At 38.9% G+C, this 16517-nt stretch overlaps 1 protein-coding gene across 1 annotated transcript; it reads right to left on the bottom strand.

Moving 5' to 3' along the window:
• Positions 1 to 3704: 3704 nt before the first annotated feature.
• LOC149806675 (actin, cytoplasmic) lies at positions 3705 to 10536 on the bottom strand. The gene is made up of 2 exons (XM_089956380.1): positions 10333 to 10536; positions 3705 to 4875 (listed from the first exon to the last, which is right to left on the bottom strand). Exons 1-2 carry the CDS (start codon positions 10459 to 10461, stop codon positions 3871 to 3873), a joined length of 1134 nt encoding a protein of 377 aa, XP_089812506.1. The 5' UTR covers positions 10462 to 10536; the 3' UTR covers positions 3705 to 3870.
• Positions 10537 to 16517: the final 5981 nt, after the last annotated feature.

Below are 16517 nucleotides of genomic sequence, written 5' to 3'. Positions count from 1 at the left end.
CAAATAATATTGCCATTAGACATAAAATCATGCAAAGTTCTTTTGAACTTGCGAATGGTCTTTTTATTTCTAGTTTGCAATTTCCTTTGACAAATACTTGCATGAGCTCGTGGAAGGTGTTTAGGCTAGATAAAAATTAGTTTTGCTCTCTTCGTTGTCAGTTTTATTACATACACATATACTCTGTGTATGTGCGCGCGTGTGTGCGTTTTACGATTCAAAATAATGACTGAAAAATGCTATAATCTGGTCATTCGTACCAACGACCAATGAATATTTTAATTTTCAAGCATCGTTGTGATCCAGAATAACCAGATAATTTGAATCTCCTTAGATTAATCAACAAAAACACTGCAATGGTGGTAAACTTTTTGTTGTTTTCTTTTGCTCTGTGTATTGTCCTCTTGATTAGCCTGTCTGAGTGACACTGATCGACAACCGGACGAGTTTAACTTGCCGCTTTTTTAGTGCTTTTCCCGTTCATATGAATCGGATCAAACTTAATTCTAGCAAGTTTTTGTGTCCATCGATCATGAAGACGAATAATTTGAATCATGTTTATTCTTTATCTCTCGATTAGTACTGATAAGATAGAAAGAAAGAACGAAGAAATGGAGAACGAAATGAGACAAATGCCACATAGCATTGACCGATAATTTAGTGCTAATGTCTGCATCATTCCTTTAATGGCTTGTTTGCATCAAATGTCAAGAAGCAAGTGAAACAATGAACCCCTAATCGCGTCAACTGTGAATGTATCAGGAACATAAATGCCACTCAGCAAAGAATTCTCATTATAAAAAAAGGAAGTTTTATCCGTAAACTTCGTTCATTGTTTCCCCGGTCGCAAACAACAAAGACCGGAAGTATCCTTACTTTGCTTAAAAAACCCACATCTGTTTTAAACATGGAAGTGATTTTATTAAAACAAACTAGCAAATGTACATTCAGTAAATGCATCCTACTGTCCGTAAGTGTCTTACCCCTACAAATAGGAATTTACTTTGTATTGACGTACTTTATCGATAATTAAATGGAAAGATAAATTCATCAAAAAAACACAAATGCTAGCTGAACCCCGCCCCAGGCTCAATCCGTCCTTTATATGCAAACAAAAACGCGCTTCTGCCGTTGCCGTAATCAGCATTGACAAGGTATCTTACGTTGACCACCAGGCGACCGGCGCCTAAGCAAGTGGTGATGGTTTAATATTAATACGTGTCTATATATACATGGACACCCGTATATAGGGGCGGGTGGGGAAGGAATTGCCCTATCCAACTTCTTTTTGGTTAGGTACGGGTGTTTCTTAGTCCAGGGCCCGTAACCGCTCACTACGGCCCTGCATGTTTGCCCCCCCCCCCCCATAATTCTGCGGGCACCCTTGTACATGTAATACTGATTTCGATATAGTTTGTTATTCTTGTTGTTGTTGTTGTTGTTGTAGGGTTTAACGCCATTTTTCAGCACAAGATAGGCTATACATGGCGGCCAGTATAATTGGTGGAGAAAGAACCCTGGAAAACCCCGGGAAGAACCACCGACCCACGAGAAGCTACTGGCAGGCTTTCTCACGTACCAACGTTAGCCGAGGCTGAGACTCGAACTCAAGCAGATAGAGGTGAGATGGTAGTGATCCGTAACGGTGAGCGCTTTAGACCACTCGGCCACTCGGGGCCCCTGTTATTCTTACTAATGAACATGTTAGAATTCGGAGTTACCCGAATGAACGAAGTGTTCGAATTGAACTCTACCGTATTTTTTTGAAACTAACCGTCGTAGGCTGTGTTTATTATGTACTATGGGATTGAACATATTGTCAGTGTCAGTAAGGTTAATCAACATATATAATGGAGGTCCTGCTTTGAAGAAAGTGTCTAATTTTTTATCTCCACAGTGCGTATGTGTGTGTGTGTGTGTGTGTGTGATCTGGATTTTAAACTTAGTTTTAACAAGTGTTTAGTCATATCGCTACGATATCTACATTGTGGCACTTTATATTGATGTCTAGCACTGAGACATCGTCAAATTACAAAAACCTCTTAATGCTGAGCGCCAAACGAGGCAGCTGAAAGTACAATTTTTATAAGCCGTTGGTATGACTCGGCCGGGATTTGAACCCGCGACCTTCCGCATCTGAGGCGGATGCTCTTACCACTTAGGTCACCAGAGCGGTCACATAACAACAATGTACATTTTTCTCGGTAAAGTCAAATATTAATTGTATATTTCGCTTCCATATTATATGATGAACATACTTTGGTCCAACAAGTAGATATCTGCCTTTTCTGACCTTACTATTAGTGGAGACGAACGATGTTTGCCACCGTTTTGTTTATGAACTTTTCCGCCCAAAACAGAGTCGGACTATGGGCAGCTCGCTAGTAATTAATACATTTATTTCGACCGACCTTTGTATGCAGGTTGTAAGTAAAATCACTCTTATTTTGATCCATGGCATACAATTCTTCCGAATACTCACATTTTAGTATTAATCCATGTGAAAACAGAACGCTTGTGTATCCATCGGTTATTGACCTGAAATTTTAAACTGCTGACGCATACGTGAAAGGCAGCATGAGCCCAGGGCAAGATCAGTGCATGGAGTTCCTAGTAATATAGTCCTCGCTAGACGGTTTTGACACGTTATTTTCTTGGGGTGACGCTGCCTTGCACGCAACATGGTGTTTTAACTTAAAGACTTCCTATAATGTCTACTAGATCTTAAATGAAAAAAAGTGCCTATATGTCCAATATGGCAGCCACATAGATGCCATCTTGAAAATATTGTTATCCCTACTAGTCCTGAATGGATTGTCATATCAACATGGGGTTTTCGCTTCAAGACTTTATATTATATCTTGTTGGTGCTAAATAAAAATGGTGCAGATCTGACTCCAATGTAGCAGCCACCTGAAATATCTTGCTAACACAACTATACTTGAACAGAAAGCCATACTGATGTTAGGTTTTTATCAGATGACTTGTGATGTCCCGTCCGTCTTTAAATGAAAATAGTGCCGTTTTAATGACAAGTATGGCCGCCATAGCAGCCATCTTGAAAATCTTGTCGCTGCTTCTCCTGAATGGAAAGACATATCTTGAAAATATTGTTATTTCTACTCCTCTCTAAACGGAGGGCTATAACATGAGATTTTCAGCAATAGCATGCTTATGAAACCATATTGATAAGACGATCCATTGAAGAGGAGTAGCGATAACAAGATTTTTAAGATGGCGGCCATATTGGAGCATATCCGGGCAGCAACGGTTTCAATTAGGACAAACTAGACCAGTATATTTTTTGGCGGCGACCCAGACTATGTTTGTGGCGTTAGACTCGCCACCCCATCGAATGCCAAAAACATATTGGGTAGTAAATTTGAAATTATTAAGGCTGATCTAGGCGACCCATTATAAACAGCACGGCGACCCATGGATTAAAAACCATTGCGCTTGACCATGAATATGTGTGCATATGTGTGTGTGTGTATATATATATGTTTGTGTGTGTGTGTAAAGTTTCAAGGCAATTCTCCAATTAGTTTAGGACACATGGGGATAACAAACTTGTGCTAACGGAGGACGGAAAAAGATCATCCCAGAAGTTCTTCTGGTCCATGACCAATAGAGCTAAAAACTTCTTTGTTTGACACGAAGATCAGCACACAAGAAGAAGAAAAACACTTACGATCTCCACGATATAAAGCATACAAAATATTTTTTATTGCTTATCCATTATCAGGAATTACTTAACATCAGTATAACAGAAAATAATAAAATGGGTATAAAAACAGTTTCTGAAATATGTAATTGTAAGATTTCTTGACAGTTCAGAGTTTTCAGATCTTCAGTATTAAAAAAAAATGATCAGAAGCACTTTCTGTGGACAATGCTGGGTCCTGATTCATCATACTCCTGCTTGCTGATCCACATCTGCTGGAAGGTGGAGAGAGAAGCCAAAATGGAACCACCGATCCATACGGAGTACTTCCTCTCTGGTGGAGCGATGACCTTGATCTTCATGGTTGGAGGAGCTAGGGATGTAATTTCTTTCTGCATACGGTCAGCGATTCCAGGGAACATGGTTGAACCACCAGACAATACAGTGTTAGCATACAAGTCTTTCCTGATGTCGACATCACACTTCATGATGCTGTTGTAGGTTGTCTCATGGATACCTGCAGATTCCATTCCCAAGAAGCTAGGCTGGAACAAGGCCTCTGGGCACCTGAATCTCTCGTTGCCTATAGTGATTACCTGGCCGTCGGGAAGTTCATAGCTCTTCTCCAGAGAACTAGATGAAGCAGCTGTGGACATTTCCTGCTCAAAGTCGAGGGCTACATAGCACAATTTCTCCTTGATATCTCTGACGATTTCTCTTTCAGCAGTGGTTGTGAAGGAGTAGCCACGCTCTGTGAGGATTTTCATGAGGTAATCTGTCAGATCTCTACCTGCCAAGTCAAGACGCATGATGGCATGAGGAAGGGCGTAACCTTCATAGATGGGGACGGTGTGAGTCACACCATCACCAGAGTCTAAGACAATACCAGTGGTACGACCGGAAGCGTACAGCGACAACACAGCCTGAATCGCAACATACATTGCTGGGCAGTTGAAGGTCTCAAACATGATCTGTGTCATCTTTTCTCTGTTGGCTTTAGGGTTGAGGGGAGCTTCTGTCAACAGAACAGGGTGTTCTTCAGGGGCCACACGGAGTTCATTGTAGAAGGTGTGATGCCAGATCTTCTCCATATCATCCCAGTTTGTTACAATTCCGTGTTCAATAGGATACTTGAGGGTGAGGATACCTCTCTTGCTCTGGGCTTCGTCTCCGACATAGCTGTCCTTCTGTCCCATACCAACCATCACACCCTGTTAAAAAATACAAATTAGGTTATAACTATGTTGATATGAAAAGAAGAAATATGCAGATGTATTTGTCCGGATATAAATGTGTGAAAGCTATGTGTTCTCTTATTTAGAGTAATCACAATGTGTAAACGTTGGTATAGTTATGTATTCCGTTAATAGGTTCAGGCCTCGAGTAATCAGAATGTGTAAACGTTGGTATAGTTATGTGTTCCTTTACTAGGATCAGGTCCGTAATCATGTGTAATCATAATGTGTAAATGTTGGCATAGCACTGTTCCTTTAATAAAATCAGGCTTGGAGTAATCGTAATCAGTAATCAGTAGAGAAATCAAAGTCAGTATTCATAATGATCGGTAAATGGTTAATGATGTTCTAATTACAATTGTAATTCAGTCAACATCAATCAAAACTGTTGCATAAGCAAGATTAATTTTTGGATCACAAGATGATCACATTTTTTTTATAAATATATGCTTACAACTTAAACCGCTTCTATTTCTTTTAAAGCTGAATGAAAAATGACCATTCGAATAATCTTGGATAATTTTAATTAAAACTTATAACCGTTCTTACTACAATGTAACATTTGGCTCGTTTATTTTAGCCATGTTACAATGATATTGCTTATATACGGATCAAAACCAGTCCAGATAAAGAAACAAGAACAACCAGTCAAAATAAAGATACAAGAAAAACCAGTCGATATATTCAAATAAGGTTAGAGTACCCTTTCTAGTCATTACACACAGCTTTTGACATATGACTTCAAACAAGCACATCAGAAGGTATATATTGTGATTATATATTTGTGATATATGCATTATGATAACTGCAAATAGGTAAAGAAAACTTATTAACTACCACAAAAAGAACGACAAAACAAACAAACAAACAATAATTGAAGTTTTGCTAGTTTTTAAAACTTCTCCAAAAACTGACCAAGTCCGATGCATTAATAATCGTATTGTACTTCACCCTTTCAATACACAGTTAAGCTTAAGTTAATCATCCTTGTAACATCAACTTACCACTATGGTTTGAATACCTGACCACTCTGGTGTGAAAACATGTCTCGGCTTTCATGTCGTTCATTGGGCTTATTTCAAACTGGTTTGGAAACGCTTTAGACCCTGTCAAGTTTTTGTTCTTGTTGTTGTTGTTGTTGTTGTAGGGTTTAACGCCATTTTTCAGCACACGATAGGCTATACATGGTGGCCAGTAATAATGGTGGAGGAAGAACCCGGGAAAACCCCGGGAAGAACCACCGACCCACGAGAAGCTACTGGCAAGCTTTCTCACATACCCACATTGGCTGAATCCGAGACTCGAACCCACGCAGACAGAGGTGAGATGGCAGTGATCCGTAAAGGAGAGTGCTTTAGACCACTCGGCCACTCGGGGCCCCGTCAAGTTTTTGTAACAGTTTGAAAACTAATTTTGTTTTACAGTGGTAGCTAATTTGACATTTTACCTATCTCAAATTTACAATAATGGAAGTTGAGTAATCTTATATCTTTAAATTAATTACAATGTATATTTTGTACTGTGCTCTTTGGAAGTCATATGGCTGCAAAACATGTAATGACCAACAAGGGGAGATAAACCTTAAGGTTTATTTGAAGTTGAATCATGCCAGTAATGAGAGATAACAGCTTAACGTGTTTAACTTTCGACTAAACGCCATGAGAGTGGAATTAAAAGTTTATTCAGTGACAACTGATAACTACTTTAATGTCTCCTTTCTATTGACCCATAAAATTCCAAATTGTACGAGTGCAAAAAGCAGTTTAAATAAGGGGTCTAGGGAATATATCTGGTATGTATTTGGAAGCACGTGCTTTCATAAAGATCTGTAAAAAAAAAAAGTATCCGGCAGATCAGAATCCATGTTGTTTACTGTGCTCATTAATCGTAACAAACCGACGAGACCCAGATTTGCCGGCTCATTATGCGACAGCAAATCTTGGTCTGTGCATTTTGTGATTGGAAGGGATTTGTAAGCGAGTATAGACGGTTACGCATAATGCAAGCAAATTGAATTTATTAATTTTTAAAGTAATGGATCCAGGTATGCAAATAAAAGGAGCGGAGGGTTGGTGGGTGGGGTACGTTTGTAGGGCTGAGAGATGGGGTAGCATTGATTTATATATATATATATATATATATATATATATATATATATATATATATATATATATATATATATATATATATCCGCTTGCTTCCGGAGAATGAAGTTCACCTTAGCTTTCACCACCAAATGAAATTTCATACCCATATCCTGCACTATGATACTAACCCCGGTATTGTATTTGTAGCTATCATGTATTTAGAAAGTCATCAACCAGCGGTAGATCCGTTTGTGGAACGTCTGACGCGTAGTCTACAAGTTATGGGTTTGATACCTGACCAGATCAGCCCAACTCTGCTGCCTCGGCGTATCCCTGGGAAAGTCACTTAGTTCCCATATTCTCGGCATGATATAGCCTGTAAGCTGCTGTTAAAGCAACTAAAACAAACAGGAAAGCACCACGCCCATTAACAATACATGTAGAACAATGTAGCCTTTCATCGCTCACTTAGAACAGCGTGAGTAATTCCATTTGGACACACGGAAGCGACTTATACGTGTAAAATTCCATTTGGACACACGGAAGCGACTGATACGTGTTGTTGTTGTTGTAGGGTTTAACGCCATTTTCAGCACACGATAGACTATACATGGCGACCAGTATTAATGGTGGAGGAAGAACCCGGGAATCCCCGAAAAGAGCCACTGACCCTCGAGAAGCTACTGGCAAGTTTTCTCACATACCCACATTCGCCGAATCTACGCAGACAGAGGTGAGATGGCAGTGATCCATAACGGAGAGCGCTTTAGACCACTCAGCCACTCGGGGCCCCACTGATACGTGTGCGATATAAAACAGGAAACCGCAAAGTTCTACGAATCTAGTAAAAGCTGAGGTATCTCTGAACTTCCGATCATAAGAAATTGTAATACAGTCTGTATATTTTTAGATGGTGGATGTTACCCCGGAGGTTTGACCTTTCTTTGTCATATTTATCAGTATCCCGATTGTAAATATTGCCCGGGGGGTGGGGGTTGACTTGTCATTGACTTATTTATCAGTGTCTATATCAGTGAATACTCTAAATATTTTCCGTAGTGCGTATGTTTTGTAGGCATGACAATGGTATGTATTCGTCCATGCGATATCTAAACGCCAAGATGACATCATCTCATTATGCATATAAAGTCAGACCGGTAATTTTTGTCTATATGCTTGCAGTGGCGTCACAAACGTTTCGTGTCGCCCAGTGCGGCAACTCATGGTGTTACCCCCATGGACCTCCTTCCTTCTCAAAAATTCATATTTTTTTTATAGACAGTCACCCCCAATGACCCCCTTCCTGCACAAAAATGCAAAAATTGTATAGACATTCATGTACAGTAAATCATGGTTTCACCCCCATGGACCTCCTTCCTGCACAACAATTCGGTTTCATCCGGTGCGGTCCCAGCCCCGTCACTCAACCCACCCCCAGTCGCTTTGTCCGTAAGCTGTTGCTGTGTGAATACACAGCCACCTGCGTTGTTATGTCCACTGTGTATTTTACTGATGTTCTATATGCAGCATGCATCCTTTTGGTTTGAACACTTGGGAAATTAAGAACATTTTATTTTATTAGTTTAGCTATAATAATCATCGAAGCGGGGGCCCCGGGTGGTCTAAAGCGCTCGTCTTTACCGATCAGTGTCACCTCGCGTCTGTCTGCGTTGGTTTCGAGTCTCGGCCAAAGTGTGTATGTGAGAAAGCTTGGTATTAGCTTCCTGTAGGTCGATGAGTCTTACCGGGGTTTTCCACGTTTCTTCGTGAACAAAACAACAATAAAAAGAAAGAAGGAAAACAAAAAGGAAACACCGGTATACTCGAGGAAGAGTCTTAATGAAAGGTAGTTACATTCAACTTTCATTTCCTAGAGTAAGAATCCTCTCAACAGCTACAGTTTGGGACATAGCTCATGTTAACTCGACTGTGACTACACAAAACACTGAACCAAACTTTATTGCTGGTTACCCACTTAGTTTTTTGACGTTTCCTAAAGCCATAATACAGTATAACATATTTCCAAATGAACATTTTTTTTTTAATCCTCAGAGAACATTCAAGTTACCAGCATCGGCGACCGCTCCGTTGGCCTAGTGGTTGGAGCATCCGCCTCGGATGTGGGAGGTCGTGGGTTCGAGCCCCGGTCGAGTCATAATAAAGACTAATAAAAACTGTACGAACAGCTGCCTCGCTTGGCGCTCAGCATTAAGAGGTTAGTGTTAGGACTGGTAAGTCTGGCGACAGGATAATGTGACTGGGTGGGACATCATGCTACATGTCAGCGGCATGATGCCCCAGAATTAGACATTGCTATAAACTGCCACACTGCAGATATCATAGCGATATGACTGCAAAATTGTTAAAGCTACGTTAAAAATTCAAATTGCACACACATCCAGCATCGGCTGAATAACTTGCTATTTTGGGTGGTGAATCATCCGTGTCAATAGCCTGGCGTGACGAACAGTTTCGCAAGTGATAGAAAAATCTTACTACCTAAAATGGAAAGCGTTTGGTATCAGTTATTCTACTCGCGTCCTATACAATAAACAGGTATTCAAGTCGGAGACTCTCTGACAGCTTCAGGGCATTAACCATTAGCATAAATCTCGATTGAGCGATAAAACGATGGTCGTCACGTGACTCAATTTGCCCGCGGCAGACAGCGCCCGACAATGGGCTGGGCTTAATTTCTAAAGATTTTTAAAAATAACTTGGAAAGTTTCGTTTCAAATACTAATTCACGGTGTTTGCGTTCAGAGTTCACTTATATTTACATTTTATTTCATAATATCTATGCCTCTCGTGACAGGTTAATATCAGTATAGATGCAGATGTTTCATAAATTAAAAAAGTGGGGGGTTGCAAAAACTATTAGAGGTACAAGAAGATGCGTGGACTGTATCAACGTCATAACATTTTGACATACCTTTATATGCTCCCAACTCGATATAATTAAGCAAAAATATATTTTTATTTAATAACAAACTGTTATGTCAAACCATGTTTATTTCTGGAGCGAGTATATCGGCCACAACGAATCAGTATCTTTCTGTTTTAATATACAATATCATTTTGACATTTTCCTAAGCTCAGATACCCGAGTATTATTTTGTGCATATTTGTTAAAATTTCAATAAATGTTAGAAAGATACCGGAAATAGTGAAAATGAATAGAAAACATAACAAACAACCCTTGTCGTTATTTAGTTTCCCTTTAGTTAGAGAATTTATATGCGGTTTGAAATGTGGGATATCACGCATTTTTCTGAGTAGAACACTATTCGTACAAATGAAAAATAAAATGTTAAAATTCTGATGAAAAGAAATCGATTTCACATACCTGATGTCTGGGTCTCCCCACGATGGATGGAAACACGGCTCTTGGTGCATCATCTCCAGCAAAACCGGCCTTGCACATACCGGATCCATTGTCCACAACTAAAGCGGCTACATCATCTTCCCCAGACATTATTGAGCCTTTAAGTTTCCTTTCCTTGTGTTATCCGTACGAAAGCTGGAGCGAGAAGAACGTAACAGTGCACCTAGTGAAGTATTAAGTAGATATTCCGTGTCACTTGAATGATCAATTACCATAAAAGGAAATGTTGTTCATACCAACTGATGACAGGACATACCTCACTCTAGCCCCGCCCAAAATATCTATGCTGATATATACATTTCCTGTTTTCTATGTTTACTGGTATTGTACATTTCTGGGTCACATTTGCTATTCTCCAAATGCTGAGGAAAGCGGCTATATTCTCACCAATATAGAATAACTAAGCCAGATAGACATACATGTATGCACATACATACATATTTACATATTTACATACAGACATACATACATACATGCATGCATGCATGCACGCACGCACATACATGCATACATACATACATACATACATGCATACATACATATAGATAGATACTAAACAAAGTACAAACTACATGTGCGTGTGTGCGCGCGTGCGAAATGTTTGTTTCCTAGCCACGTCAATATTTCATCGGAGAGATATGGTAACATCCTGATTCAATGGAATTGACACAATATGTTTGTTCTTATACCACAGGCACTCGTTTCTGTACGAAATTGGGTAAACTGTTGATGACACAGACCTATTCCCCTTCTCCCAATCTATACAAGGTGGCTAACTTTCGCTGATCGAAATCTGATGCCGTACTAATTAATGTTCCTATGCCATCATTCATAACTTGTATCAGCCTAACGGAAACGCTTCAAACGTTTACTCGGTGTACGATTTTAAGGTTTATCAACTCGTTTTTGGTCATAACACTGTGTATTTAGGGCCATATGAATTCAAAAACTGCATATGAACCACGGGCGTCCGCACATAGGCCCGGGAGGGGGTACTTGCCCACCTCCACCCCCATTTCACCTCTAAACATGTTTAGGCCAACATCCGTAAAACGTAATAGCTGACCAAACATGTTTGCCCCACCCATCCATCCCCCCCCAAAAAAAAAAAAATTATGCCCTTGATATGAACACAGCAGAATCTTAACATTATTGTTAATGTTATCTAATTTATACCTGGAACTTATTACAGTAATTGCTAACCTGCAAAAGTATTAAATAAAACACATCAAAAATACAAATAAAAATAGCTAATGATTTTTGAAGAAAGCATGCTTGTGAGATTTTGTCTGAGCTATTCAGGTTAAATCCTTATACAACTGGGGGGCCCCGAGTGGCCGAGTGGAGCGCTCTCCGTTACGGATCACTGCCATCTCACCACTGTCTGCGTGGGTTCGAGTCTAGGATTCGGCCAATGTGGGTATGTGAGAAAGCTTGCCAGTAGCTTCTCGTGGGTCGGTGGTTCTTCCCGGGGTTTTCCCGGGTTCTTCCTCCACCATTAATACTGGCCGCCATGCATAGCCGATCGTGTGCTGAAAAATGGCGTTAAACCCCACAACAACAACAATTATACAACTGGTGGCTTTTATACTGAACCGACACTGCCACAACCCCTCTCTTGTACATTCATTTTTGACAGAAAAGAGCTATTCTTAATAGTTTCCTGTGACAAGGCGGCTAAAATAATCAGAATCTGCCTTATGTATGATTAAAGTTCACTAGTACTATAACAAATTAGCCCACTTTTCATCACCCCTCAGCCATCTTGATTTTTGGATACTTACCTCTGTAGCAGACATACACAAACACGTAAGCCATGTCAGCTATTTATTTGCAGCCCAAGTTTCGCATTTGATTTCAATGCTAGTTTAACTGCAACAGGCAGTCACCAAACAAGTCAACCCATTTTCAAGCCTAACTCAAAGTAAATCTAAACCACATTATAGATTTAGCTTCTGTGTGAATTTATAAGCGCTAGGCTTATGATAATTAGGCTCATGCCTTCTACCTTAAAGATTAGGGATGTGTCAAAATACGATACTATCCAGTGAGACCGAAAAATCCCCCAAGTCTTGCCTCCCCCCCCAAAAAAAAAAAATTAAATGCTTTGTCCATAATTTAGCAATGACCATCAAACTTCAGATCGGGTCAAGACAGATACCAGCAAATATATCCAGAAGTAGTGACCAGCAGACTGAGCGAACACCCACTCGGCTCATTGAGTAACGAGACGATAGCAAGTTCCGAAACCTTAGAAGGCCAACGCTTACAATTTTCAATGAAAAGGTTTATATGAGAGAGAGAGAGAGAGAGAGAGAGAGAGAGAGAGATGGGGGGGGGAGGTGGTGGGTTGAATCAACTTCTGATTTAGCAGAAGAAACTACATCTTTGCAGAGTATACTGTGTAACACGTGACATTCTTTTTAATTTGTCCATTGCCTTCATTTTTTTGTGTTAAAAGTATTTATCTATTAAGGCGGCTGATGGTTTACCAAGACAGTGAAACCCGCATGCAAATATTTGTTGTTTTTTTTTAAATTGTTCTCGACGATAAGCATGCTATGAATTAAACTAGATAACAATAGGTATGTACACTGTGGTAAAAACAAAAATTGTAAGTATATCCGGTAGCCATTTCGGAATGTCAACACATACCAGTACAACAAGCGTGGAAAAAGCGTCACATTTTGAAACAGTACGTGGTACTTATGAGCTACCCATCTTAAGACCACAGACTAGCAGAGGCCGATCCATGATGGGGCAGAACCAGCCCCCCAACCACCCACCCCAACCCCTAACTCCCTAACATGGCCGCGAAACAACGAACACGTTTCTGGGATACGTTTTCTTTACAGTTAGATGGTTAAAATTTTGCCCTGGAAATGTTTAAAATGCAACAGCTATGGACAGTAAAGTTAGTTCTTATAAAATATAAACCAGAATTGACTCGGAAGAAATCAAAATAAAAAGGTACAGTCCAAGACTGACATTTTCAAGTTACTTTCTAACGCCAAGCTTTCCTTTACGAGTGGCTGGGGAGAAGGTAGTAATTTATATCTTGTAACAGATGTTTCCTTACATGAACTGCGATCTCAAATGGGCACTTTAGATGGGCCTTGAAGCTTAAATTGCTTAATGAGCATTTTCCTGCACAGACTCGTAATCTGAATGAGCATCAAACCTAAATAACTGTGGTTCATAGATGATTTTACTGGGGAAGGTACAGGATAATCTTTTTTTTTGGAGGGGATGGGGGGGGGCAGACAATTAAGTCTGTTGGGGGCAGAAACGGCCCTATGATGTGCGGGGCCCAATGCAGCAAGCGATGAGCAGGGCCCCAAGCCAAACAATTGCATTGCGGAGATAATTTCCGTCAGCAGTGCGGAACCCCTGAAAGCGCGGGACACAAGGCGGTTTCCTCGTTCGCCTTGCCCTAGGGCCAGGCCTGGTTGGGGTGTGTCTGTTGGATAGAACCTCTGCCTATTTGGTAATCCGGCACTGCCCTTAACTGGAAAGAAAACTTACTCCGGGCTTAAGGAAACATTCCGGTTGTGTAGCGTACAGTTAGAAATCTGCACTGCTCTTGAATTGAAACTAAATAAGCCTCATCCATGTCAATTTTGTACCATCTAACACGTGAAATCTACCGTTTCAGCATCATAATTCAGTAGTTTTTTTTAAAAATTTCATCCACAGTTTAGTATCTGCATCAAGTTGCAGTATCATCTTCTGTAGAGACCCCCAATTGCCTGTAACACATTGATCAGCCATGTGGCATATAGCTTTATTTTCTTTTTATTCGTATGTATCCTTTTTAAGTTTAAAAACAATTGATCCAGGCCAGTTTACTAATCTGTGGTGTGATGCATATATTGGGAAAATAAGAAGACAAAAGCTTCAAATGCCTTCAAACATATTTTCTTTTGCCGAGTTTCGATATTTCGTATTTTCAATACATTCTGTATCGTTAATCATCAGTAGTGTCATTGTTTTTACGCATAAAGAAAATGTATCTTTAATTACTTTTCAATAGCAAATCCATATTATTCCATATATACATTACATTTGATTTACACGTGTTTGTTTCCTTTAAGTACACGTGCCTCATTGTTTTTACATTTGCTGGAATTTAGAACGAGGAACAACATACTCCCGGTAGAGGAAAGGCGTTGGTTAAGTATATCACGTGATGACATAAAGTGTAATCATTGTGAGAAAAACTGTACGAAAGATGAAAGCCACTATTTGTTCATCTGTTAATTCTTCGCAAGTCAAAGATCTCGACTTGTTAAACCTTATTTAATATTAGACCAAATCTTGTTGAAGTTAAATAACTACTTTAATGCGAAATGTTTATACACTGGGAAAGTTGTAAAAATTCTTGTTAATTACAATGAAGAAATGTGTACAACTGATAGTATCCTACTAGCGAGGTTTGATGACATTAAAACCAGTCTGTTTTCTCTTCACAGGCCATTTAAACTACTCGGCTGTTCTATATGGGTCATTTAAACCACTCTTTTGTTCCATACAGGTCATTAAAGCATTCTCTTTTTCTATACAGGCCAATTAAACCACTGTTGTTCTATACAGGCCATTAAAACCAATGGTTTTTTTTTTTTTTTATATATATATACAGGCCAATAAAACCATTATGGTGTTATACACAGGCTATTAAAACTATTACGTTTTTCTATACAGGCCATTTAAACCACTGTAGTTCTATACAGACAATTTAAGCCACTGTTGTTCTATACATGCCATTATAACCACGGTTGTTCTTTGAAAGCCATTTAAACGATTGTTTTTCTATGCAGACTATTAACCACTCTGTTGTTCTACACAGGCCATTAAAACCATTTTTGTTCTTCAAAGGCCATTAAAACCACCCTGTTGTTCTATACATGCGTATGAATTTACACAACAAATGAAATATTTAGAACTTAACAATTTCGATGTAAATGATGAAAGACCAATGAACGATAAATTTCTCACAATATTTGTTTCCAGTTGCCACATATAGATGATTTTTGTTTCCAGATACTACATTTACATAATTTTGTTTCCAAGCACTTTATATGCATGACATTTGTTTCCAAATACTACATATGAATGACATTTGTTTCCAAATGCTACATATGCATCATTTTTGTTTCCAAATGCTACATATGCATGATTGTTGTATCCAAATACTACATATGCATGACTTATGTTTCCAAATACTACATATGCATGACATTTGTTTCCAAATACTACATATGCATCATTTTTGTTTCCAAATGATACATATGCATGATTGTTGTATCCAAATACTACATATGCATGACTTATGTTTCCAAATACTACATATGCATGACTTATGTTTCCAAATACTACATATACATAACTTTCGTTTCCAAATACTACATATGCATGACATTTGTTTCCAAATGCTACATATGCATCATTTTTGTTTCCAAATGCTACATATGCATGATTGTTGTATCCAAATACTACATATGCATGACTTATGTTTCCAAATACTACATATGCATGACATTTGTTTCCAAATACTACATATGCATCATTTTTGTTTCCAAATGATACATATGCATGATTGTTGTATCCAAATACTACATATGCATGACTTATGTTTCCAAATACTACATATGCATGACTTATGTTTCCAAATACATATACATAACTTTTGTTTCCAAATACTACATATGCATGACATTTGTTTCCAAATGCTACATATGCATCATTTTTGTTTCCAAATGCTACATATGCATGATTTTTGTATCCAAATACTACACATGCATGACTTTTGCTTCCAAATACTACACATGCATGACTTTTGCTTTCAAATACTACATATACATGACTTTTGCTTCCAAGTACTACACATGCATGACTTTTGTTTCCAAATACTACACATGCATGACTTTTGCTTCCAAATACTACACTTGCATGGCTTTTGCTTCCAAATACTACACATGATTGACTTTTGCTTCTAAATACTACATATGCATGACTTTTGCTTCCAAATACTACACATGCATGACTTTTGCTTCCAAATACTACTTATGCATGACTTTTGCTTCCAAATGCTACACATGCATGGTTTTTTGCTTCCAAATACTATATATGCATGACCTTTGCTTCCA

Source organism: Sinohyriopsis cumingii, chromosome 1 (assembly GCF_028554795.1).
Source record: "Sinohyriopsis cumingii isolate HCF-2022 chromosome 1, ASM2855479v2, whole genome shotgun sequence".
NCBI classification, from domain to species: Eukaryota; Metazoa; Mollusca; class Bivalvia; order Unionida; family Unionidae; genus Sinohyriopsis; species Sinohyriopsis cumingii.
This window is presented reverse-complemented; position numbering and strand designations above follow the sequence as displayed.

Coding starts and splice junctions, on each gene's coding strand:
- LOC149806675 (XM_089956380.1), bottom strand. CDS start 10,461: ATGTCTGGGGAAGATGATGTAGCCGCTTTAGTTGTGGACAATGGATCC. Junction 4,876..10,332: donor TGGGGAGACCCAGACATCAG/GTATGTGAAATC, acceptor ATTTTTTAACAG/GGTGTGATGGTTGGTATGGG.